We start from the raw sequence: 26,294 nt of genomic DNA on the forward strand, positions 1-26,294 counted from the left end.
GAATACACGCAGCGTGATCAGAGAAAAAGAAGGAAAGAAAGGAGTCCAAAAATTGTTGTCCAAGAATGCCTTAGTCTTCCACCTTTAAGGGTGCCTTGTGTGCATTAAGATTGAAGTTCGGTGCCTTCAATAGCTTTTTGGCAACAAAGATCAACGAATAACAACGGCCTTACCAATCAATCTTTTTAAAGACACCTCTACGATGGTAGGTATAGACAACTGACATTTAAACATTAAAAACATAAGCTACCAGCAACAGGGTTTTCCATTGTAAATGTTTCATAAGATCAGATTTGCATCACGTTTTTTTTACATTTGAAAGCATAGGTGTATTTTAATAATTACAATATAATGAAATCCCCCATTTTAAGACACAAGTAGTAATCATATGAACGAGAAAGACAGCAAATAAATGTAACATTATACTCCAGGAAAGTGTTCTTGAGTGGAGTAAAGTTTCAAACTAATTTAAATTAAGTTGATTATTTGCGCGCAGGTTGGGGAGGAAATTCCAGAAATGGAAAAAGAAACCCATTACAATTAAACAAAGCAGAAGCATATTACCCACATGTCTATGCTTCTGAATACAAAGAAATAGGAATTTTTTACGCAATTATCCACATCTGTACAAACGGATTTGGTATTCTTAATTACTGGTTAACTTCCGAGGGTGTAACTCAATTGATTCAAAAGAAAATATCTAAGCAGATTACCGAAGTGGTTCACGAATTATAAACTAATAATTTTTTTTAACAGAACTTCCCGAAATGTCCTTTAATGATAGTACCGATGCGAGGTTATCGTTCATAATCACTTATGAAATTCCGAGATTGTAACTCGATGAAAATCAACAGAAAATATCCAGGACGCTTTCAGAAAGGGGGGAAAGGTGTATCCTGTCACCAAGTGTACCCTTTGTCGGTCATAAGTAGTCAGTGCGAGGAGTGTCCACAGGCCTCGACAGGTTTCTGCAGTGAAGTCCTAGTCACCACCGAGCCGTGTTTCCCACCTGAATGTTTTTTCTGAGAACGTTGGGTTACTATAGAAAGTTCATGCCAGATTTTGCTACACTTGAAACCCCTCTCTTCCAGCTTGAGAAGAAGGGACGTAATTTCTGTGGTCCACTGACTGTCAAAATTTTTTACTGTACTCTAGAACAAGTCCTCTGTGAAGGTCCGGTTCCAGCCTTCCCAAGATTTGACCTTCCATTCATACTATTAACTGACTCTAGTACAACTTGTGTCGCAGCTGTGTTGTCTTAATTGCAAAAGGGCGAGGTGCGCCCAACTGCATATGCCAATAAGACCTTGAGGAAGTCCAGGATAGAGTTTTGTATTGGCGATGGTTTGATGAAAAGACAGTACACCTGAGCCTACAGTTGAGAGTCTCACGGTATTTGAAGGGAGATCTGCTGAAGGAGCCAGATGACGAGTACAGACACTTGTCACGACGCTTTTACTGGTCAGGCTATTCTGTGCGGATGATGAATTGTACAACGTATCACACAAGTAGCACCAGAAATGTGTCAATTCCTCGACCGAGGACATTCTGTCATGGACGACTATATGCCGCTTTGGTTATCCACGTCGAGTGCTTATTGACGAAAATCGAAATTTTGAGTCTCGGAATTTCCATTGGTTACTCAGCTTAATTGAGCGCCGAACTACTCATCTGTACGGTTGCCGATGTTATTGCTAAGATTGCAGAAGAGCGGAAAGAATGGGACCAGCACTTTCCTTAGGTTTCCTTTGCATTGCGAGTATCAACCCATGAGTACAGGGTACTCCCCTAGGTGCTCATGTTCGGCAGGGAACTAAGATTACCTATTGACGCAATGAGAGCCAGACCTACATCGGTATAACCTACTGATTACCCTTCTTTTGTCAAGAACAGCGTGAAGTCCAGGGACGGGTGGAGGGAAATCGGGAGAACAACCTCCGAAGGATGTCTACGATGCACACTGCGACGCTGGTATCGATATTTCTCGAAGTCTTCCATATCAAATATGGGTATTACGTCCAAGCGTGTCCATAGCATGAGACAATAAACATCAGCAAACCCGTAAAATGAACTCGGAGGTAATTAGAAAAAAATGAGGAAAGTAGTGTTCACACATGTCCTTTAAAAGAAAATTGCGTTGTATCTGAGATACAAGATTTGCTGTTTTTCTTTCTCCTGTGTATGTCTGGGGTGGCTTAAATAGTAATACAACATTATGAATAATGCCATCAGGTAAGCCTCTACTCTTTTACTGCATATATCATATAGAGTGTTTCACAAGATTTTAAATACAGTTTAGTGTGTTTCGATAATGTACAGAAATAAACGTTCACCCTTGCTTGACAACATTTCCGCTTTGAAATAAGCGGTTCACTTCATCATAGCAAAAGTCTATCTACCAGCCACAACCCCTTTGAATAGCGCTCTTTGTTCCCTGTACGAGTCGAAAACATTGGGAATATAGTAAATTTGATTCCTTTTAGTATCACTCTATTGAGACGGTTATCTCCGTTTATGAAAATGCATTTAACAATAACAGCAAGAAAGTTAGAATAAACAAATCAATAGCAATGCACTTTTTGTTTTCCGATACCAACGACACAAAATGTAAGCAATCTACGACCCATGTAGTACCACATTATAAGACATGTCACCGATCTCGTCGATAAAGGACACGCTACCCAAAGGTCCATGACCAAATCAATACTAAACTACTAAATATCTTACCACGTCTATAGAAGCAGCAGGCGACACCTCAATAGCATGATTGCTAACAACTCGTTGTATTGTTTCACCTGTAAACAGAGGTAAACAATTTTCCTAGTGCAGAAATTTAAATGAAGAAGCTTTTTTCTCATTTTCAACCTCCTTTTTTTAAATCCTGTCTTAATCAGCTGTATCTAAATCGAATTATTTATCAATTGAAACTTAAGAAAAAATTGACTTAAAGGTGTCTCATTAAGGACACTGCTTTGATTTATTATAACACAATAAGACCCTTAAATTATCACCGTTATCACGGGTACACATTTTCTAATACTTGATGTACTACAAAGTGACTGAAATTTATTGTAGCGGCTAGGTTCCTGAGTAATATTCGAAATGTCACTGTCTAACGACGGTCGCTGGCCCATTTTCCTAATCTCTTTGCAGCGGCGTTCCTTGTAGCTCGTGCACTTGGTTCGGCATCTTCATCTCCGAGGTCTTCAACCTTGGAGTATTTGATCGTGTCATAAGATCCCATATCGAGCAAGTGCAGATATGTCTAAAGGGGAAGGCAATAAAAGAAGATTGTTCATGATCGTCGTCTTTAACTTCAAGTCAAGAAGAAAATTATAATGACTACTTCAAAGCACACTAATGATCCTCGCGTTAAAGGCACGGAAGAAATGCGTTTTCTTACGCAGGTTGGTTGGTAAGTAGGAAGTTATGAATGTAGATGGGTAATTTGGTATCATCAACTTAGTCACTAACGTAAATTGGCCACCATAAAGAGTTTTCAAGCTAATGTTTTGAACGTTAGAACTTTGCCATTCGCTCTGACGAAGGGCTAACGCTCGAAACGTCAGCTTTTAAACTCTTTACAGTGGCCAATTTACGTTATCAGCTCAGTTGAAAATATCAAATTAGCCCGTTATACTCTCCATCGACGCAACCCCACAGTTTTCCTAGAAACTTACCCTTTTATTATGAATGTAGATGGGAAGGTAAGTAAAGGGAAGGGCGGAAGGGATGGTGATAGATGGGTTCGTGGGCATGGGACATCTTAGCGCGTTTTATGTTTAAGTGGGTTAAAAATTTAAAAATATTGACAAGCTGGGGCAAATAGAAAGAAACGAAACTTCAAGTAGGAGCCATTAAAATGAAAGCTCAAGGCACTGAAATTCCCGTAAGCGGCTTCAAGTGTAGTTGGAAGAAACCAGTGCAATCCCAAATCACTTCTATTAATCTGCTGAAACCAACTTTAAAAGAACAATGGTCTATGAAGTAATTTTAGAGGAATGAATAATCTCAGAGGCCTACGAGGATGTCAAGGAATTGTTCAAATCGTGCCACAAACCTCTTCACGAAGGTAGGTATCCATTCTTTTTCGAAGGTTTTCAAAGGGAGGACGGAAGTCGGGGTCAAAATTCCAGCACCTTTTCATTATAGCATACCTGGAATAAAGGAATGATGGTCAATACTGGACTGTGGTTTATGAAATATGTGATAAAAATCAACCAATACAGAAATCTTAGGAGAGCTTTGGCCAAATAATGGCTGTAATGGCTATTACAGTGTTGCTGTAATAGCAGAAAATTCATCTTCTCAAAATTCTTGAGTGAAAAGACAACTTTTAACTGAACAAACTGGTGACCGCTGTTAACTTTGTTTCATTTAACAGTGTTCAATAACGAGAGAAGAAATCAGATAAAAAAATAGACAATGTTTTCCTTCGGGGTTGGAGAGACTGGGTGATTTAAAATGGAACATGGCAACTTAGAAGGCAAGACTCACAGTTTATCATCAACATGATCGGGCTTTGGAAGTTTGTATCCATGTGTGACTTGTGCAACCACCTTCCCTTCTGTCCATCCCTCATATGGAATTCCTCCTGCAAAGACATAAACAATTTGTGGCTGTGATACTCCTGAATATTTCCTTTAAAAATTTTGAGATTTGAATCAGGGAGATCCCCTTCTGGTGCTTGATTGCAGTATTCGAAACATGATATTTCTTAGCCTGATATTTTAAGCAAATGATTACCATTTTTTTGCCAAGTAATTTGAAAGGGTTTTTGTCATTTGAAGTCGAACACAAAATGTTACTCGTCTTCTGTGATAGTCAGGGAAAGGAAAGTCTTGAAACAACATTTCTCAGTTATAGAGAATGAAACTTTGACAAGCTGAGCAAAATTCATCATTGGAGTAAACTTTGGCAAAACAAATTTTTCTGCCACAGCTCATCAAACTAACGTCTGCCAATTGAGTCTTAAAGGAATTGACATTGACTAACGAGTTTCAGAAATGATACCAACAATATTTCCACGCATGGAGAGACGGGAAGTATAAATATCTGTTTTTGAACATAGTTTGACTTACCAAGGGTAACTATCTCATACAGAACGATTCCGTAAGACCACCTGAAAAAAAATTCCAAAAACCATTGCCAAGATACTTGCCGAGTGTTGGATACTAGCTTGTAAAGATTAAAACCAAAGAGATGACCTGCTCAGTGCAAAAATTTCATACATACACGTCACTCAAGATAGAAAGTCCAGCGAGATTTCCCAACAAAATCTCTGGTGCAGTCCATTTGATTGGCAGACGGCCCTGCAACGACAGGTTTGTTTAAAAATAAGTGCTATAATACTGGCAAGTTAACAAAGGGCATGTATGTAAACGAGAGGTGGATGGTGCACCTCTTCCGAGACTTTATTGGAGTGTCAAAATTTAGCAGTTGTCATGAATTTAAAATAGTAAAGTCAACTAATTCAGTTGTATTCTGTGGCATGACAGAACGTGGAGCTATCTTCAGCTGGCAATTAAGGTGAATTTTAAGCAGAGTAACAGCTAACTTAGGGAATCGGTTTTTTTACCCTTGCCAAAAAAAAAAAGGCAAAGACGATCTTCCTCCTTTTTGGCTTTTCCATGACCGTATTTGAAGTTTTGATATGCCATGCCAAAGTCGGTCACTTTGCACACATAGTTGTTATCAAGGAGGACGTTTCGAGCTGCCAGGTCACGATGGATTATCTACCAAAAGACAAAGATCCTAAATGTAAACTGGCTAACAAATGCATGTCTTTTGTGAGACCTACCATGATCAGAGGGAAGATTATACAGACGTTTGCATGGGTTGTGAGAACTATTGTTCCTAGGGTGTTCATTACAGACCAAAATAACTGCGACATCTGGTGACCCACCGACAATACCAAAGGAACTCTTAGCCTGATGAAATATTGAGAATATGAAACCTGCCTCCAAAAAATTCATATAATTTAGATATATATATATTCAAGCAACTCAAAAGGTGTAACAATCCCTTACAGATATTTCTGCGGTAAAATTGAATGTAGAAGAATTTTAGTTACTTACCCCCCTTGATCCAAGGAATACCATACCAGCGGCGATTTGTTTGGCAAATAGCACAAGGTCATAGTTGTTCAAAACTTGAGGCCTTCCTTCTCCAAGATAATACCGATCATTAATTCCCCGGCATTTTCTCATGTAACCAAGCAGGTCACCACATGGCAAATGTTCCATGATCAGGATTGGATGAACTTAACATAACGAAAAGAAGGAACGAATCAATACAAACAAACAAACAAACAAACAAACAAATAAGCTAACAATCTCATACTCAGTTGGAATGTTATTGCATATAATAAGAATGATGCCTCAAACTTAGTATGTACCTTGTCTAGTGACACAGCCAATGAATTTCACTATGTTTGGGTGATTGCTTTTACCGAGAATTTTTCCCAGCTCGATCTCTCTCATCAAACATTTTCTTCCTTCCTCCCCTGCGGTGGCTAGAATAGAAAGGACATACTTTATAGCCAGGAAAAAAACCTAGTGACGAATTTTCTCGTGCTTTTAAAAGAAGCGAAAACTTCGGGTAAGGATTTAGACCTAACATCTCAGAAAATCTCTGAAGCCTAATTGGTGGAGCTCCCACCAAAATGGAACCGGTTGGCAAGCGAATCCTTTAGAGGAATACATATTTTCTTTGTCTCACTATTGTGGCACGTGCTTACCATCTTCAAATTTGTTTATTGCTATTGATGCCTCTATTGTTTCATTGTTGCTTTTGTTATTGAAAGTAACTTTGCATGAATCTCTCAAAGCGCCTAAGTCGACCTGAGATAAATAATCACTGGAAAGTGCAAAGCAGGTCACCCTTGGCAAGAAATGCTAAGTACCCATCTACGTGTTCTGAGGAAAGATAGCACGCTGGGTCTTACGTGTGAAGCATTTAGCAGCAACTGTGCGATTTCCAGGTCTCCCATTTGGAGAACTAAGAAGAGCTCTCCACACTGCTCCAAATGCCCCTCGCCCAATGACATCTTGAAGCAGGACACGGTTCACTTCAATCTCCCATTCATCCACCTCTACATACTCCACCTCGATTGCCTCCCCTTGATTAGAACTAAATATTACGAAAATTACAGTTTCTATTGATAAATCAAAGTATACGTGATCAAGAAATGAAAAGAAATGTTAATGAAAAGTTCTGAGTTTCTAAATTCTTTGATTTATTTCTTCAACTTATGGAAAGATAATCACCCTAGAGATGACAAAACAACATTTTCTTGTGCACAAAAACTAAAATTGTAGAATAACTTGTAAATTTAAATTCAAGTTAACTTTCCAAATGGAATGGCTGACATGACAGTAAGATTTAAACCCCACCTTCATTTTTTTTCCAAAACCATTTCAATTCAGTAAATAAAAGGCAAACTAATTGACTTACAGAGCCGTAGCAGCTGCTGCAGGTACAAATGGCAAATCAAAGAAAGAAATAAAAAGGGAAAAAAGTTCTGCCTTAACTTGAATATTTAAATAAAAATAATAATAAATAAATAAAAATAGAAATAAAAGAAGGAAGTATTTAAAAAAGAATGATTAATAGGAAATTATAAATTAGAAACAGTAGAAACATGCCTATAGTGCCTCAAAGGTCTTTTTCCTGCAAACCGAGATGATATTAATACCTGTCTAATAGCGAACTTGAGGAGAACAATTGGAATATGAGGTGAAGTAAAAGTAAACACAAACTGGTCCAATTTTTGCTTCTCACACAACGTGTTATTCTCTGGAAAAATTTCCCGAAACAAGATATGAAGAATGAGCTTTACCTGTCTTTCGACGTAGCAAGTTGAAGTAGCCTATGAGCAAAATAACAATAGCAGCAGCCATTGATCCAACAATATAATACCACACCAGGAGTGGAATCACAGCTGTTGGTGTAAGTTAAACACATGGTTCTCAACCAAATAAAAAAGGTAGTAGATGTGATCATAAGGGAAAGGTTGTTACTCAGTATTACCCAGCCCCTCTGGATACTATTTTTCGCTAGAGCTTCGCTGGCTCATTAGAAATGGCTACCATTTTATGAAAGAGATTCAAAGAAAGGTGAATTAAAGCTATAAGGAGAAGACCTAGCTAGAATCTTGTTTTGAATTGAGAAATAACCTGCCTTTTTGTACAATGGATGTAGTGCAATTCCTTTCGCCGAATAGAAAACAAAAAATAATGATGATAATTATTTGGGTATCTGAAAGGAGGTTCTACGGCATCTTACAGGCCAGGGGACCCGTATTTTAATGTCAGACTTATTCCCAACACACACACATTCACACACAAAAAACAACAACAGAAACAAACAAAAACAATAATAATGCCAGCTTATACTTGACTTTTATCACCACAGTGGAGCAGCCCACATTTCCTAGTCTGTTACGAGCTTCACAGGAATATTCACCACTGTCCTCCTCTACAACCTTTGCAACAACCAGATAACTTGTTGTCTCATCCAATTGCATATCAATGACTGCTGTTTCTTTTGTTGGGTCTCCATCTTTTTTCCAAGTGATATTTACTGTTGCTTCGTTGACGCTGCAAGTCAATCTAAGCTTATCACCTTGAGTGAGCGTTGGATATGGTTTAGGACTTAGTTTGGCGGTGGGTTTTCCTGTGTAGAGAAAGAGATAATGTATACATAACTTGGTTATCATGAAAAAGAAAAAAACACTAGAAATACCGTAGTAAGGTAATTATCATAGAAACTAAGTGGTTCGAAATTAACCCTCCAAATGGTACATGCAAGGTATAACGTGCCCATTTGAATGAAACTTGGCTTCAAGGGGGTTTCAAGGAGGGTTTGAATTACTTGTCCAAAATGTTTCTGAGTCTTTTCCAAATGGTCTCGCACCCCATTCAACCAAATTTCCAAGATGCCTCTAAGTAAACCGGGACCCGGCCCTTTCGTTTTTATCATTAAGACATATTGCCCCATACAAAGCTACAAGTCATTGCAGTAGTCAAATCGTCTAAAGGAAAATGATCAGAGTGACCATAAAAAAATGTTGCAAAGTGATTGTATGGAAGAGTCATCTTAAACAACTGGTAGATGGTGCATACGCGACGATTATCTTTCCCACAATTCATTACGGTATTTTTCCCAGGTACGTTACACTCAAGTTTGTATTTGCATTCTTTGCCTTAATCGTCTAGGTGAAATTCCAGGGGTATCGAGACTCCATCTCAGTCTTAACAATTTTTCAGCTCTTTTTGGGAAACCTTTAGTCACTAGCCACCATTTCCACCGCATATTTTGCGATGAAGGTATCGTTGATTATTATTGTTGGGGTGGATCCATCACCATCATTACCTTAATTGCTATTAAAATTAAGATTACTATTATTGTTATCACTATTACAATCATTAGTATCCCTATCAGTATTATTATAATTACCATCATAATCATTAAAATTATCGGACCTACCAAATACTTGAAGTGTTGTGGAATAACTTGTTCTATTTGCTTTGTTTTCTGCTGTACACTTGTATGTTCCGTCCATTTTCTTTGTCGCTCTCCGCATTTCCAGGACTGATTCCACGAATGAGTCTCCCTCAAAATTGTTTTGATTAATACCCAGTGGAAGTTTACCACCAACAAATGTCCAGATCAGTTTTGGTGTTGGAACACCTGTGGCACGGCAAGTGAAGTTGACTGGATCTCCATCGATAACAGATTGGTTTACCTGAGACAATAAAATCTGAGGAGACACTGAAAATAAAAAGAGCACCACTAATGTTTAACAAAGGTTCTCAAGATACAAACGAATAACCACAAGTAATCTGGCAGTAATTAGATGTAAGAGCAAATTGGGGAGGCTTCTAACTACATGAACTTCCTGAAGTAAAAGAGTCACCTGCACACTGTACAGGGAATAGTTAGCAGATAAAAAGATTAATTTATACTCAAGTGCAAAAGATAATTTTCCATTTCCTATAAATATATCAATATGAATGACGTATCCAAATCAAAGACAAATTTATAAACAAATGGATAAACTCAGCTTGTGGAAATCCTATGTAAATGTTAAACATAAACAAAAGCATCTTCAAAAGCTGCTATATTTTCCACTTAAGTTGAGTTCAGCTTACGTTGATAAAAGATCAAAATGCCAAAGTGCCAAAATAAAATGGAATATGCATATATTTATGTATGAACATGGGATATTTAGCCAGTCGGCACAGTTCAGCTCAAAGCTGCTTAAAATGGAGGCCTCTATAAACGATGACAAGGCCAGACCTCGACACCGGGAGCTACGTTCCTTAATCTTGGCGAGAAGTGTGTGGGTTCGTTAAATTCCCTGCTATCCAGTGCAAAGAAGATGCAAGAGACAGGGCATACGGTTTATCCTCCTTATACAAGAAACTAGAATGCCTATCCATCTGCCGATGGCAAAGCAGAGGCAACACATTCTCCTCGTCTATTTAAGACCTTGTGTTGGTCCGGTCAAGGGTTTGAAGTATCGCACGGCAATAAAGCGCGCTACAACGTGAACTAACCAAGCGCCGTTTGTAAATCTTCATAAAAAGTTTTTGATTTACCAATAACATCGATCCAGAAGGAGATGTTAACTTTTCCAACCAGATTTTCAGCAGCACATCGATAGAAACCTCCATCATCAAAAGTCACGCGCTTAATAACTAACGTATTGTTGTTACCAAGAGCTTCTCCATCCTTGGTCCAGTTGACAGATACTGGAAGATCACCCTTTTTAAAACAGTCTGTTTCAAATGTGGAGTTCAGAGGAACTGAAAGATTCTTGAGTTTAGGATTTAAATGTGGTGGAACTATAAAGAAAAATTAAAAAGAGTTACGATGGGATTATTATCACATGTACATTGGTATCTAGATCTTGAATGCAAACACTGCAAACAAATGAATGATCGTGACGACCAGCAACCTTTAGGAATTTTCATTCTGGCGCTATCAATACGTTACTTACTTGGTTGACACAAGAATAAAAACCCTTTGCCCTCTCCTTGCCATTTACCTGGGAAATTTGACCTCCCATCAATCCGAGCGCAAGATGCAAGTTCTAATTCATAAAGTGCAGGAAACATCCGACATTGCAAATTGAAGTGACGATCTCACCTTCTAAATTTTAGTAATTGCAACTTCCCAGGATGATGTACTACTTTAAGCTAGGTTTTCCCCTGCTCATCACCTTATGGAAAGGTAAGTCAGAACTATGTGTAGATGAGCTACGCCATTCACATCTTGTTTCGAATTAAGAAATGACTTTCAATTATTGTAAACTGAATGTACACCAATGGCAACAGCCGAATAGAAAACAAACCATCGTGGTGATATTGCAACAAATTGGTTGGGTCTCTAAAAGGTGGTGCTACTGCTTCTAAAAAGCCAGAGGACCCATATCGTAAATTCTGATTTACAGTTCTTTAAAAAAAAAGGATAGAAAAAGGAGCAGTTTCATTAAAAACGAATGACATTTAATGGTTACTGATGGACACTACCATAATAATAGCAATAATAATAGCTTACGTTTTACTATTATTATCACGGTCGAGCGGGCCACATCTCCTGGTCTGTTACGAGCTTCACAGGAATATTCACCACTATCGTCCTTCACAACCTCTGCAATAACCAGATAACTTGTCTTCTCATACAATTGCGTATCAATGACTGCCGTTTCTTTTGTTGGGTCTCCATCTTTTTTCCAAGTGACATTTACTGTTGCTTCGTTGACGCTGCAAGTTAATCTAAGCTTATCACCTTGAGGGAGCGTTGGATATGGTTTTGGACTTAATTTGGCTGTGGGTTTCTCTGTGTTGAGGAAGATATAATGTATGCATAACTTAATTATTATAAAAGCAAACTTCACTCAATACCTTAGTAAGGTAATTATCATAGAAACTAAGTGGTCCGAAATTAACCCTCCAAATGGTACATGCAGGGTATAACGTCCCCTATTTGAGTGAAACTTGACTTCAAAGGGGTTTTAAGAAGGGTTTGAATTACTTGTCCAAAATGTTTCTGAGTCTTTTCCAAAGGGTCTTGAGCCCTATTCAACCAAATTTCCAAGATGCCTCTAAGTAAACCGAGACCCGGCCCTTTCTTTTTTATTATTAAGACATATTGCCCCATGCAGAGCTACAAGTCATTGCAGTAGTCAAATCGTCTAAAGGAAAATGATCAGAGTGACCATAACAAAATTTCACAAAGTGATTATATGGAAGAGTCATCTTAAACAACTGGTAGATGGTGCATACGCAACGATTATCTTTCCCACAATTCATTACGGTATTTTCCCAGGTACGTTACACTCAAGTTTGTATTTCCACTCTTTGACTCAATCGTATTAGTGAAATTCCAGGGGTATCGACTCCATCTCATTCTTAAAATTCTTCAGCTCTTTTTGGACAACCTTTAGTCACTAGCCACCATTTCCACCTCATATTTTGCGATGAAGGTATCGTTGATTATTATTGTTGGGGTGGATCCATCACCATCATTACCTTAATTGCTATTAAAATTAAGATTACTATTATTGTTATCACTATTACAATCATTATCATCCCTATCAGTATTATTATTATTATCATCATAATCATTAAAATTATCGAACCTACCAAATACTTGAAGTGTTGTTGAATAACTTGTTCTATTTGCTTTGTTTTCTGCTGTACACTTGTATGTTCCGTCCATTTTCTTTGTCGCTCTCCGCATTTCCAGGACTGATTCCACGAATGAGTCTCCCTCAAAATTGTTCTGACTAATACCCAGTGGAAGTTTACCACCAACAAATGTCCAGGTTAATTTTGGTGTTGGAACACCTGTGGCACTGCAAGTGAAGTTGACTGGATCTCCATCGTAAACAGATTGGTTTACCGGAGAGGATAAAATCTGAGGAGACACTGAAAATAAAAAGAGCACCACTAATGTTTAACAAAGGTTCTCAAGATACAAACGAATAACCTCAAGTAATCTGGCAGTAATTAGATGTAAGAGCAAATTGGGGAGGCTTCTAACTACATGAACTTCCTGAAGTAAAAGAATCACCTGCACACTGTACATGGGAATAGCTAGCGGATATTGCTAACATAAAAATATTATTTTAAACTCAAGTGCAGAAGGTAATTTTCCATTTCTTATAAATATGTCAATGTGAATGACGTATCCAAATCAAAGACAAATTCATAAACAAATGAATAAACTCGGCTTGTGGAAATCCTATTTGAATGTCCAACATAAACAAAAGTATCTTCAAAAAGCTGCTATCGTTTCCTTTGAAGTTAAGTTCAGCTTCATAAATGTTAATAAAAGATGAAAATGCCAAAGTAAAATGGATGTGCATGTATTTATGTATGAACATGGGATATTTAGCCAGCTTGGCACAGTTTAACTCAAAGCTGCTTAAAATGGAGGCCTGTATAAACGATGACAAGGCCAGACCTCGACACCGAGAGCTACGTTCCTTACTCTTGGCGAGAAGTGTGTGGGTTCGTTAAATTCCCTGCTAACCGGTGCAAAGAAGATGCAGGAGACAGGGCATACGGTTTATCCTCCTTATACAAGAAACTAGAATGCCTATCCATTTGCCGACGGCAAAGCAGAGGCAACACATTCTCCTCGTCTATTTTAGAACCTGTGTTGGTCCGGTCAAGGGTTTGAAGTATCGCACGGCAATAAAGCGCGCTACAACGTGAACTAACCAAGCGCCGTTTGTAAATCTTCATAAAAAGTTTTTGATTTACCAGTAACATCGATCCAGGAGGAGATGTTAACTTTTCCAACCAGATTTTCAGCAGCACATCGATAGAAACCTCCATCATCAAAAGTCACGCGCTTAATAACTAACGTATTGTTGTTACCAAGAGCTTCTCCATCCTTGGTCCAGTTGACAGATACTGGAAGATCACCCTTTTTAAAACAGTCTGTTTCAAATGTGGAGTTCAGTGGAACTGAAAGATTCTTGAGTTTAGGATTTAAATGTGGTGGAACTATAAAGAAAAATTAAAAAGAGTTACGATGGGATTATTATCACATGTACATTGGTATCTAGATCTTGAATGCAAACACTGCAAACAAATGAATGATCGTGACGACCAGCAACCTTTAGGAATTTTCATTCTGGCGCTATCAATACGTTACTTACTTGGTTGACACAAGAATAAAAACCCTTTGCCCTCTCCTTGCCATTTACCTGGGAAATTTGACCTCCCATCAATCCGAGCGCAAGATGCAAGTTCTAATTCATTAAAAGTGCAGGAAACATCCGACATTGCAAATTGAAGTGACGATCTCACCTTCTAAATTTTAGTAATTGCAACTTCTCATGATGATGTACTACTTTAAGCTAGATTTTCCCCTGCTCATCACCTTATGAAAAGGTAAGTCAGAACTATGTGTAGATGAGCTACGCCATTCACATCTTGTTTCGAATTAAGAAATGACTTTCAATTATTGTAAACTGAATGTAGACCAATGGCAACAACCGAACAGAAAACAAACAATCATGGTGATATTGCAACAAATTGGTTGGGTCTCTAAAAGGTGGTGCTACTGCTTCTAAAAAGCCAGAGGACCCATATTGTAAATTCTGATTTACAGTTCTTTAAAAAAAAGGATAGAAAAAGGAGCAGTTTCATTAAAAACGAATGACATTTAATGGTTACTGATGGATACTACAATAATAATAGCAATAATAATAGCTTACGTTTTACTATTATCATCACAGTCGAGCGGGCCACATCTCCTAGTCTGTTGCGAGCTTCACAGGAATATTCACCACTGTCGTCCTTCACAATCTCTGCAATAACCAGATAACTTGTCTTCTCACACAATTGCGTATCAATGACTGCCGTTTCTATTGTTGGGTCTCCATCTTTTTTCCAAGTGATATGTACTGTTGCTTCGTTGACACTGCAAGTTAATCTAAGCTTATCACCTTGAGGGAGCGTTGGATATGGTTTTGGACTTACTTTGGCAGTGGGTTTTTCTGTGTTGAGAAAGAGAAATTTAGTCTAAAACAGCTTCACTTATAATACCTTAGTAATGTAATCATCATGGATACGAAAGAATCCAAAAGAAACCCTCTGAACGGAAATTGTAGGGTAAATAGTGCTAATTTAGGTGAAAGCTGGCTTCAAAAAAGTATTTGTCATAAGGTTCTAGGGTGTTGCCTGATCAAAATGAGCAGAGTGATTATTAAAAAAATGTTGCAAAGCGATCACATCAAGGAGTCACCCTAAACAATTGGTGAATTTCACATGCGCGCACAACAATTTTCTTTCCAAGAGTTCATCATTTTCCCCGGCTACGTTAAACCCAACCAAGTAGTTGCTCACATTGGCTTTAGTTTCTTACACAATTTCCAGAGTTATTTTCGAAAATCAATCTCGAAACGGTTACGGTACAAAAACCAGTCTTAACAACCTCTCGGTTATTTTTGATCGACCTTTAGACTAATCACCATCTCTGACTTATATTTTATTCATTTGCACGGGAGATAAACTCAGAAGAGGAAGGCATTATATATTGCCGGTTGTACGGCTAACCAGTAATACAAGCGTATCATTTCCATTTGGAATTTGAAATTCAAAAGTTAACAAAATTTAATGACATAATCTATACAGGGAGGTACAGTACAAATATTGTCGTGGCAGACTCTTCGAGTCCGACTTGTGAATAATAGGAAACCACGAGCGATTCCTCGCTCAAGAATCAAGCAAAAGAAATTAATTACTACCACTTATAAATCGTTCATTTTCCTTAACAGTTCAATAATACATCGGTGTAGAGAGTCAGGCACCATGCAAGTGAAGACTGTCATCCTCGAGGATATTACAGAAATGATATTGCTCAGCTAACCAGTAGTTTTTATGTGTAATATAGACATGCAGTTTGAAATTTTAAAGTTAATATTAAAAAAAGAAAGAGATTTCAAGAGGAAAACCCTCCAACTAGATGAAGGGATTTCGTCACTCAAGAAGACACAGCAATTAGTCCAGAGTCCCTCCGACCGCAGCTTACACGACTGAATGATTTAAAATGCAATTATAGACCTGAAAACTTACCGTGAATAGAAATATAGATATTTTCAGCGGAAATTCCTCCACGATTTTTTGCTTCACAGGTGTACAGACCTGCTTCTTCCTTTGTTATGTTATTAAAAGAGAGAGACAGACTGTGTCCTTTAGATAAGTTATTCTTCAGCCAGGTTATCTGTGGCTTGGGCCGACCTTGAATGATTTTACAAATCAAAGTCACAGTGTCTCCTTCTCTGATTAGATTGCTTGACCCTGAAACACTCACCACTGGTCGAACTTTGAATAAAAAAACAAGTAAAAAAGTTAAAACACATTGGCTTAGTTATACACACATAATATACATGTCGTAGGAGGCAATTACCTTTTGGGTTACTAACTTCAATCTACAAATCAGACAGTGCATTTTAATGTCATACATTTGAATAACCACATGAAAGTCCTTTTCTAACGGCTAAAAACAACAAATGATTGGAACATATCAAGTAACTTTACAGAAATGTCTATCGGAAAAAAATTAAAGACCCTTAAAAAATATCAAAGATTTTTTTAACCTCAGCAAATGAAAAAAACAAAAAAACCAATCTCACCAGCATTATTTGATGAGCAGCTGTTCAGGTATAATTTTTGGCCCTTTTTTAATACCTTCAACTACAATTTAAATTAATCCTAGAAAACAACCTAATTTATTAATATATGTCAAAGTTTTTTGTAAAAAGCAATCTTCGAGAAAGAATTAGCACATAATCAATCATCAGAGCAAGAAACGATGTTTAGGCGAGGTCTACCGCTCGAATTATCATAAAGTCTATAAGAGTACCCAGAATAAAATGTACAAAAGAGAAGACTGAAACAGATATGACAACTGAGTCTAAAATGCATAATTGATTGATACCTTCGCAGAACTGCGATTTGTTTGCGAAGCTTTCTTCACATTTAGTCAAAGTGGTGGTGCAATTGAAATTAGTAGATGTCTCTGATACATTTCCACTTTTTTTTATACCATCTACCATAATCATCGCTGTTAGAGTATCCCATTACCATGCACGTCAAATCTTCTTCAACTACATTCCAGGTACTGGTGCAAAGCTTTTTCCAGCTGCTGTCTGAGTAGATTTCCATTGTACCAACTGATGAGTTTCTCTCCGTTTTAAAGCGCAGTGGAAATACTAATGGAAAAAAATCACACAAAAGTATACGTTTACCTTGAGAGGCCCTCTTCAAGATTATACAAATTATAATTATTGTGCTGATGATTCCCCCAAACAGGTACTTAGTTTCATATGTATATCAATTCTTGGTGTGTTAGAAATGTAATCATCAGCCCAAAGTTGAATGGTTTCTTTCAGGAGCAGTCAATAAAAAAATTTATAATACTGCTTGCATCAGACATCCCATACTATTTTATCAAGAACAAGAAATTTGGCACTAAAATGGAGAACGATACTAAAATAACATAAACATTTGCAATAATAATGAGTGGGATCGGATGATAATAATCACGATAACGATGATGATCCTGATGATAGTAATGAGTGTGAGAATTATAATGATCATAACTTTATTCAAGCTGCGATGCAATGTTAATGCTAATTTTGGACAAGGTCAAGGACTTAGCCTTTTTAACATGGGGTTCAACTATGATTAGACCTCGGACCACCCATGATGTCTGTATTTCAATAAATGTTATCCTATGAAATTAAAATTCACACGTACTGATTTTACCATCTGTATGTTACCTTCGTGGCAGCTGGACGTTTTGTTGCATTCCCTTACAAGTGCTCTGCTCCCATTACAGTGTTCCCCGCCATATGCTGGTTCTGGATTGGAACATTCTCTAAACCTTATCTGTATGCCACTGACTGTTTTAGTGCAGATACTCCAGGGACTCCACTCATTCCAACCACCATTGACTAAAAATGTTTCAAGAACAAGCAATTGAGAAACAACTTAAAAACTTTGCCTTTGGGAGAAGCAATTGTGATCAGTTTATTTTCAGAAATTATTATTTTTTACTTCGCTTGAAACTTTCCAAAGGGTCTTGATATTAGCAGGCAAGTCTAGAATTTAAAGAAAGCAACAAAACTTTTAAGTCTGTAAAACATGTTTCAACAGAAACTTCTGTCATCTTTCATCAAGTTCACTATGTAAAAGCAGGTTAATCACAAATTACCCTTTTTAGATGTCATGATTGACAACCATTCAATTCATCTCTAACTAGGGTTTACCGCAAGAAAACTTTCACTGGGTTACTAACTAATTATTTCAGCTTCACCTCTTACTCTTACAAAGTGGGTCTCATTAAGACACTCGTTGATAGGGCTTACAAGATTAATAACACCTGGTTAGGGTTTCACGAGGACATTAACAAACTTACTGATATTCTAAAAAAGAATCTTTTCCCTGCTCATTTAATCGAGAAGATTATAAACCGTTACATCACTGCGACCCAAAGCAATCATCATCCCCTGGGGTTCCCTTCCCACCACTTCACCTACATTTTACTTTAAGCTACCCTACATGGGCCACTTTTCTGCTATCACTCAAAAAAAGGTCTGCCATTTTATTAAGCGCTATTACAATTACTTGGATATTAAACTGGTTTTCTCTTCCTTCAAAATTGGTAACTTGTTTGGTGTGAAAGACCCTGTCCCTGTCACTTAGTCAGTGACAGGGCCTCTCACATTTTCAATCATCTGAAAGATTCTCCACATTGTCGCGCTTTGTGTTCAGCAGATAACTTCCATGTTTTAGATCACGCCGCTACCGGCTTTCAGCTTAAGATAAAAGAGGCTATTCATGGTCAAAGAGCACAACCATCCTTGAATCAACAATTACACCATCTAAATCTAAAACTATCCTTTTAATTCTCACACTTTCATGCTTTACCTCTTTTCTTGTTGTCACTATTCATCTTAAGTAGCATTGTTCTACTTACTGTATGACTCAACTTCCAACGCTTTGTACAGTAATTAACTGAAGATGACAGAAGTTTCTGTCGAAACATGTTTTACAAACTCAAAAGTTTTGTCGCTTTCTTTAAATGCTTGAAACTTTCATTTAAATTCAAGGAGGAAAAAATATAAAAAAAACTTTAAACCCTTTTTTAATTGTAATAAAAGTTTTGGTAATTTTTAGTGTCTCGTTTCCTTTTTGTAAAACTCAAAACTTTCCACTGTATGGTAGCACCAATTACAGACTGTTATCTGGACAAAAATAAGTGTTGCAAGATTGGTACATAAGAGAACGTTCTTGGCACTACCTTCCACCCTATTGTGCAAGCATTTATATTGCTAATTCATTCAACATTTTGACTGATTCAAATAAGAATGAGGCATGAAAGAAACTTTACAGAAGCTAAATACCAGCATATGGTAGAAACCTTACAGCTACTAAACATCGATTTTGCAAACTGCATGCGTATATAATGCTGATTCATTCAACCTTTTGAACAAAGCAAATAAGGATAAAGCATGAACGGAACTTTACCAAATCTAAATATCAGCCTATGGTAAAAACCTCACAACTATTAAAAAATTGATATTTGTAAAACCACATAAATTAACTTAAAGGTGCGTGGAGCACCTTGAACCAGCAAAATTAATAATCAAAATAATAAAAGATTGTTGGTTTAACACTAATTACACACTCTCACCTGGACAATGATTAGCATTGCAAGATTGGCTCATATTCCTTCGTCCACAGCAACTCCTTCCGCCCCAGCTTGGGGAAGGATTTGTACAACTGCGCATTCGGTACTGCGATCCACCACCACAAGTTAGGCTGCACCTCCCCCATGACCCCCAGGATGACCAGCCACCATCAACTATATTTATATCAGAAATTTAATTGATTGATGAGTTAAAGTGACTCTAAATAGAAGAACTGCCTACCAATACTGAAAATTGCATGTATATATATTGCTAATTCATTCAACATTTTGACCGTTTCAAATACGAATAGGGCATGAAAGAAACTTTACAGAATCTTAATACCAGCATATGGTAGAAACCTTGCAACTACTAAACATTGATATCTCTACACTGATATTGCAAATTGCATGCGTATATCATGCTGATTCATTCCACCTTTTGAACGAAGCATATGAAGATAAGGTATGAACCGAACTTTACCAAATCTAAATAGCAGCATATGGTAAAAACCTTGCAACTACTAAACATTGATATCTATAGAAATATGTAAATTGACATTTGTACAACTGCGCTCTTGGCTTTGCGATCCACCACCGCAAAATTAGGCTGCACCTCTCCCATGACTCCCAGGATGACCAGCCACCATTAACTATATGTACATCATAACTTCAATTGATTATTAAGTTAAAGTGACTCTAATTAGAAGAACTGCCCACCAATATTGCAAATTACATGCATGAAACATTGCCCATTCATTCAATTTTTTGACTGTATCAAATTAAAATAACAATAAGAATTCATGAGTTATAACCATGGTAACAGATGGCTGGTATTTTCCACGCTCACTTGTGTGCTATGGAGACTACGCATACTGATGTTAGGGTGTGAAAGGTTGAAGAATGATGATTGTGATACAAGTAAAGACAATTCAAAAGCCTCTTTTTGTAATTCAAAATTTTTTCAGTAAAACAAGCAGACAATTTAATAATGAACTTTAATATAAACAGACAATTGTTCGGAAATTTCACCAAATCCTCGTAAAAAGGAACAAGCCACATTCTCATCAACTATTATGTAAAGTATGAAGACACTTACCAGCTGATTTGTTCCACAAAATCCACATGACAAGCAAAAGGATAGTATTAATTATTAAATGAAAGTAATAATCTTATTAATAGTAGTTACCGAGACCCTCAATAGAATTCTTGATAAAAGTAACGAGATTCAATTGAAAAAAAAAACCATTTTTCTCCTAGCTACCCATAAAATATCATGGTGACAATTGATGTAAATGATCAAAATAGCTATGCTGAGTTTTTTGTTCCAATCCCATTCTGGTCAGATAGCATCAATATGAAAGGAAATTAGTTTCTTTTTGTACTATGAAAGTAGTCTTTTTTGCACAGCAAAAAATATAGAGAGGACTTAAACGACGGAATAATTATAATGTGATATAGTGTGAAGAAAAGTCATTTTTCTTATATCAATAATGATAGTATTTTGAAATCACTGGTGATCCAGCCCTTCTGATCGGCTCTCATGAGGGTGATAACTTTATAGGATTGATGAATTATGAGGATGTTAAGACTTTATCGATACTGCAAATAACGGCACTTATTGCACCATATCCTCATGAAAAGGAACAAGCCAAGCTCTTGTTAATCATTATGTAAAGTATGAAGATGCTTACAAGCTGATTCATTCTACAAAATTCTCATGAAAAGTAAAAGGATGGTACCAATTGTGAAAAGAAAGTAATCATCTGAAAAGTAAATTTTATTCATTCTCATAATAAACAGTTGGCAGAATCCTTGATAGAATTCTCAATAAAAGTAATGAGATTCAATTGCAAAACAACCTTTTGAAAGTAAAACAAATTCCCCATTCTCCAGGATGCTCATTTAATATCATGTCAACAATTAATGTAAATCATCAAAATAGCCAGGCTGATATTTTGAACTGATTCCATTCTGGTAACATACCATTAATATGAAAGGAAATCAGGTTATTTTTGTATTATTAAAGTGGTCACTTTTTGTACACCAAAGAGTATATAGAGAACTTAAATGATAATAATAAATATCATGTGATAAAATGTAAAGAAAAGGTCATTTTTCTTATATCAATAATGATGTTAATTTGAAATCACTGGTGATCCATGCCATCTGATTGACTCTCGTGGGCATGACAAACATCATAACATAGATTAATTATGAGGATGTGATTAGAACTTAATCATTACTGCATGTTACGGTAGTTACTGCACCATATCCTCATGAAAAGGAACAAGTCACATTCTCATCAACCATTATGTAAAGTGTGAAGACACTTACCAACTGATATGTTCCACAAAATACACATAAAAAGTAAAAGGATAGTATTAATTTTGAAAAGAAATTATTCTAGGGATTAATTTTATTCGTTCTCATACTGAAGAGTTACCAAAATCCTTGATAGAATTCTCAATTAAAGTAAGGAGATTCAATTAAAAAAACAACAACAACAACAATCTATGAAAGTAAAATGAATTCACCATTCTCCGGGGTGCTCATTAAATATCATGTCAACAATCAAATTGTAAATCATCAGAATAGCCAGGCCGATTTTTTTTTAACCAATTGCATTCTAGCACTAATATGAAAAGAAGTCAGGTTATTTTTGTGTTGTCTAAGTAGTTATTTTCATGCACTAAAGAATATATAGATGACTTAAATGATAATAATAAATACAACGTGAAGAAAAGTCATTTTTCTTATATCAATAATGATAGTATTTTTAAATCACTAATGATCCGTCCCTTTTGATCGGCTTTCATGGGCGTGATGAACTTTATAGGACTGATTAACTATGAGGATGTTATTAGAACTTTATCAATACTGCAAATAACGGTTCTTATTGCACCATATCCAGGGTTTTTGTTAAGATTTTTAGTAACAGGGACCTTTTCCAAAGTAAGAGGGACCAAAATGGCGGCTCTGCCGCCATTTCTTGTCACGTAGGGAAAATTTGAAAATTTTAGGCCCAAATGGGTGCATTTGAGGCTACTTTTGCACACTTTCTGGTCTTATATTGGCTGATATAATATGGCATTTGTTACTATGAAACATGCAACTTGTAGTACGGATTACATACCAAAATGCTTAAGAAATATATGACAACTTTGGCTTTTTCACAATTTTAATATTTATTTTCAAAGTTGTAAAGTTCACATGGTGTAAATCTATGATACTCCTATATAAAACACATACTTTTCAGCTTCAATAATCCATAATGTATCTTTCTGCAGTCAGGATGCTCTTCATATGTCAAGAACTGGTGTTTTCTTGTTTTAAATTCACAAGTAAAAAAAGTTTCCTTGATAATTTATTTCTTCTTTTAAAATAATCATTTTTTGGCTCAGAGCAATGAATTATCTATACTTGATACTTTATAGCTAATCAGAGAAATAGTCTGATTCATAGTCAGAATCTTCCATGTTGTGGCTTTTCTCATCGCATTCAAGCTGGAGAGCAGCAACATACGCGTCGACATTTAGCTCACTCTTGATGCTTGATTTCTAAATTTTACACACGTGAATATATTAAAATGGTGTTGAATGAAAAACAACTGGAGAACAACAGAACATACCATGCCCATCTTAACTTGTTAGACCAAGAAAGGTAAAAGCTTAAGGCAAATTAGAAACCCTTGCGGGTAATTTAAAGCAACGTCAGACTAAATATAGCAACGCAATGTTATCGATATTATGATCTCGCCGAAGCGGCAGGTACTGTACATACAAACTAATTACATTATAACTACAAAGAAAAAAGCTTACCTCTGAATGAAGTACTGATTAATTTTCCGCTTCATTTGGTACTGTGCAAGGCCGCCAAAGTAGATATGTCACGTAACGTTGTCACAAAGATGAGAATTGCTGTTTGACTGTTTTCTCTCGAGAGCAAATGCTAGACTGAACTGTAGCGATGGAACAAGCTGAATTTTTGCCGTTGTCTGTCGCAACACCATGAGAAACCGCGACGGAAATACGCATTTTTTTTTCTCGCGAGGCTTCCAGGTTTTGTAACACTATTTATTTTTGACACATTTACTTACGAATGGAGGTTATTCGATACCCCGAGACGAATTTTGAGAGTGCCGATAAATGCGTTTGTTTTGTTTCATAACGTCTCAAGTCACGAACTCCAAATTAGCTGCACGTGCACAAAATTTATCACAAAGAAACATACCCAAAAGCAGAGAAATAATACAAAATTTTATTTATTTTACCGTAATTTACGTTCAAATTTAAAATTGTCGGCTGACCATAGTCTCCACAGGAGTTTTAGTACAAACTGAGCGTGAAAATAGCCGGGACAAAAATTAAAATAGCCGAGTAAAGGTCCCGGTGTCCCGGCCCTAACAAAAACCCTGCATATCCTCATGAAAAGCAAAGAGCCAAGCTTTTGTTAACCATTATGTAAAATATGAAGACACTTACAATCTGTTTCGTTCCACAAAATCCACATGAAAAGTAAAAGGATAGTATTCATTGTGAAAAGAAAGAAATCATCTGAGGGATTAAGAGAGTGTCTTTGTAAGAGCGGTCCGGTCGATTTTGCTTGAGACACGGATTTCGCTCATTTCTTGGGTGTTGTAAGACATTCATGTACCTATACTAAAACCACAATCCGTTTGATCGGATCTCTTTATTTTTCAGAGTTTTACGGAAATTAAATTTCGCTCGAGCGAAGGCTTGTCGTGACACTTTTCAAGACTTTAATTTAAGACAACTTTGGAGGACAATTTACAAAAAAACTACGGAACTCAGCAAAAAATAAATACCCCAGCCATGTATTTTAACTCTACCTTATCTATCGAGGCGACTTTCGTGAACATCACGTTTCAATCAAGCAAAGAGGAAGACTTGAATGACACCTTATCGGTTCGCCTAAGTCACACACGCCAAAACCGATCAAATTCAAGGTAAATTTTTGAAAAAGTGAGGCGTTCTTAACTGATCCAACTAACATAGCTAGGAATTAGGTGCCATAGAAAAGGTAACTACAGAAAAAAACTTTGCGGCCCGACCTTTACGAAAACTTGATAACTCCGTGAACTTTAATACATAATTTCGGCAATCTCCGAGTTTGGCCGCCATTTTGAGGGATTTGTCAACATGAAACGTAACTGATATAAATCAAGCAGGTACACCTAAAACCGTCAGAAATACATACGAAAGCAATTCAAATGAACTTTACTTTCAATTCAAGCGGAAAAATTTGAAATCGTTCGTTAAACTTACTATTCCTACATCCTCATGCGACCATTTCTTCCAAAAATTCAAACACTACAACTAGTGTTCGAATTCCCCTCGTCGATTCCACCGTAAGAAATAACCTGTGCCACCCAAGCTTCGACTCGAATGTGAAGTACGAATCAAATAACATAACTGCTTCATCTTCGAGGCAATATCACGCTGGTATTTTGATTTTCTGATCGACAAGAACGGTGATCAGAAAGCGATCGCCATGTTTACTTTATAAACGTAACCGCTGACCAGTCGGCTGAGTGAAAACAGTATAGCGAGGGGTGGGGTGGGTGGCGGGCTTATCGTCATAAAATATTCGAATACATGCTTAAAAAGCTTTAGGACTCCCAGTCTAAACAGTGAAGGCATGCTTCGTGGTACAGACAACTTTTATTTTATTCTCATAACTTTCTCCTTTAAATTAGAGCTGGTATCAATGAATAGAGTCATCAATATATTTTTAACCGGGTTACCCATATGACCTTTTTGCTTGTCCTCAGTGGTATAAAATCAGGTGCTTTTCCACCAGAACCTTTTATTTATACCCCATTGCACGGAATGAACACCATACTTAGAATGTTTGTTCTAAGTCATTTTTGCTGTTCCCAAGAATGTATGCAAAATGATAGAGATTTGTCTCATTTAGCCGACACGTTCTTTTAAGTTATGGTGCGTGCAGGTTTTTCCTATCAAAAGTCGCGCGCGCAACACACCGGAATTGAAAATTCGTCGTAAAATCGCACGAACGTTAGAATGAGCGTAGGCAACTTTTCACTTCTGACGAGATGAAGTGGATAGTTCAAAGGACCCCCGAGATTTTTTTCAGGACTATAGCTGAGATTTGTTTCTAACTATGATAATCGTCATTATTAGCGGACGGTGATTTTTACCCATTGTTGTGATCATTATCGCTATCACGCCGGAAGAAGTATAAAGCCGGCAGGCTGCCTTACCTAACTACACAGAAATATTGTTCTCTCTTTTGCTCCCCTTGGATCCTGGAAACTGTTACTATTAAGATAATCAACAAGAAAGCCTTAATAGGTACTGGAATTTTTGATTAACAGAATGTAAGAAAAAATTGGTGGGGAGAGTAATTCGCGTATCTTGTAAATCATGTAAGTCATCTGTCAATTCACTAGTTTACTCACAGAGCACTTTGATTGGTTTATCCTCCTGAGCGAGGTAAAATAGGCCAGTCCTTGCCAAGATTAGCTCATTTTTACTTAAGACCTCTTTAGACAGGTGGCAGCTTATCAAATGATGTTTTACTTCATCATT

The 26,294-nt window shown here is 36.9% G+C and overlaps 3 protein-coding genes across 4 annotated transcripts; all 3 read right to left on the reverse strand.

Annotated features, from left to right (window-relative positions):
* Positions 1-2,233: 2,233 nt before the first annotated feature.
* Positions 2,234-4,900, reverse strand: LOC149037528 (tyrosine-protein kinase HCK-like). Its single transcript, XM_089186342.1, has 4 exons — positions 4,809-4,900; positions 4,498-4,641; positions 4,061-4,157; positions 2,234-3,265 (listed from the first exon to the last, which is right to left on the reverse strand). The coding sequence occupies exons 1-4, from the start codon at positions 4,898-4,900 to the stop codon at positions 3,113-3,115; spliced, it is 486 nt and encodes a 161-aa protein (XP_089042468.1). The 3' UTR covers positions 2,234-3,112.
* A 526-nt stretch (positions 4,901-5,426) lies between these two features.
* On the reverse strand, positions 5,427-8,137 carry LOC149037529 (tyrosine kinase receptor Cad96Ca-like). The gene is made up of 5 exons (XM_089187808.1): positions 7,841-8,137; positions 6,947-7,131; positions 6,398-6,514; positions 6,078-6,262; positions 5,427-5,735 (listed from the first exon to the last, which is right to left on the reverse strand). Exons 1-5 carry the CDS (start codon positions 8,002-8,004, stop codon positions 5,553-5,555), a joined length of 834 nt encoding a protein of 277 aa, XP_089043934.1. The 5' UTR covers positions 8,005-8,137; the 3' UTR covers positions 5,427-5,552.
* Positions 8,138-8,323: 186 nt separating this feature from the next.
* LOC149037530 (hemicentin-2-like) lies at positions 8,324-25,256 on the reverse strand. 2 transcript variants are annotated; one of them, XM_089187763.1, is made up of 12 exons: positions 25,008-25,256; positions 19,726-19,896; positions 17,810-17,983; positions 16,966-17,239; positions 16,101-16,349; positions 14,741-15,022; positions 13,779-14,024; positions 12,654-12,938; positions 11,566-11,847; positions 10,605-10,850; positions 9,490-9,774; positions 8,324-8,676 (listed from the first exon to the last, which is right to left on the reverse strand). In XM_089187763.1, the coding sequence occupies exons 4-12, from the start codon at positions 17,087-17,089 to the stop codon at positions 8,339-8,341; spliced, it is 2,337 nt and encodes a 778-aa protein (XP_089043889.1). In that variant the 5' UTR covers positions 17,090-17,239; positions 17,810-17,983; positions 19,726-19,896; positions 25,008-25,256; the 3' UTR covers positions 8,324-8,338. The 2 variants fall into 2 exon arrangements, with proteins under 2 accessions (XP_089043889.1, XP_089043890.1); XM_089187764.1 differs by lacking the exon at positions 25,008-25,256 and having other exon boundaries at positions 19,726-20,797.
* Positions 25,257-26,294: the final 1,038 nt, after the last annotated feature.

The sequence above is a fragment of the Pocillopora damicornis genome, chromosome 11, assembly GCF_964200805.1.
Source record: "Pocillopora damicornis chromosome 11, jaPocDami1.2, whole genome shotgun sequence".
NCBI lineage: Eukaryota > Metazoa > Cnidaria > Anthozoa > Scleractinia > Pocilloporidae > Pocillopora > Pocillopora damicornis.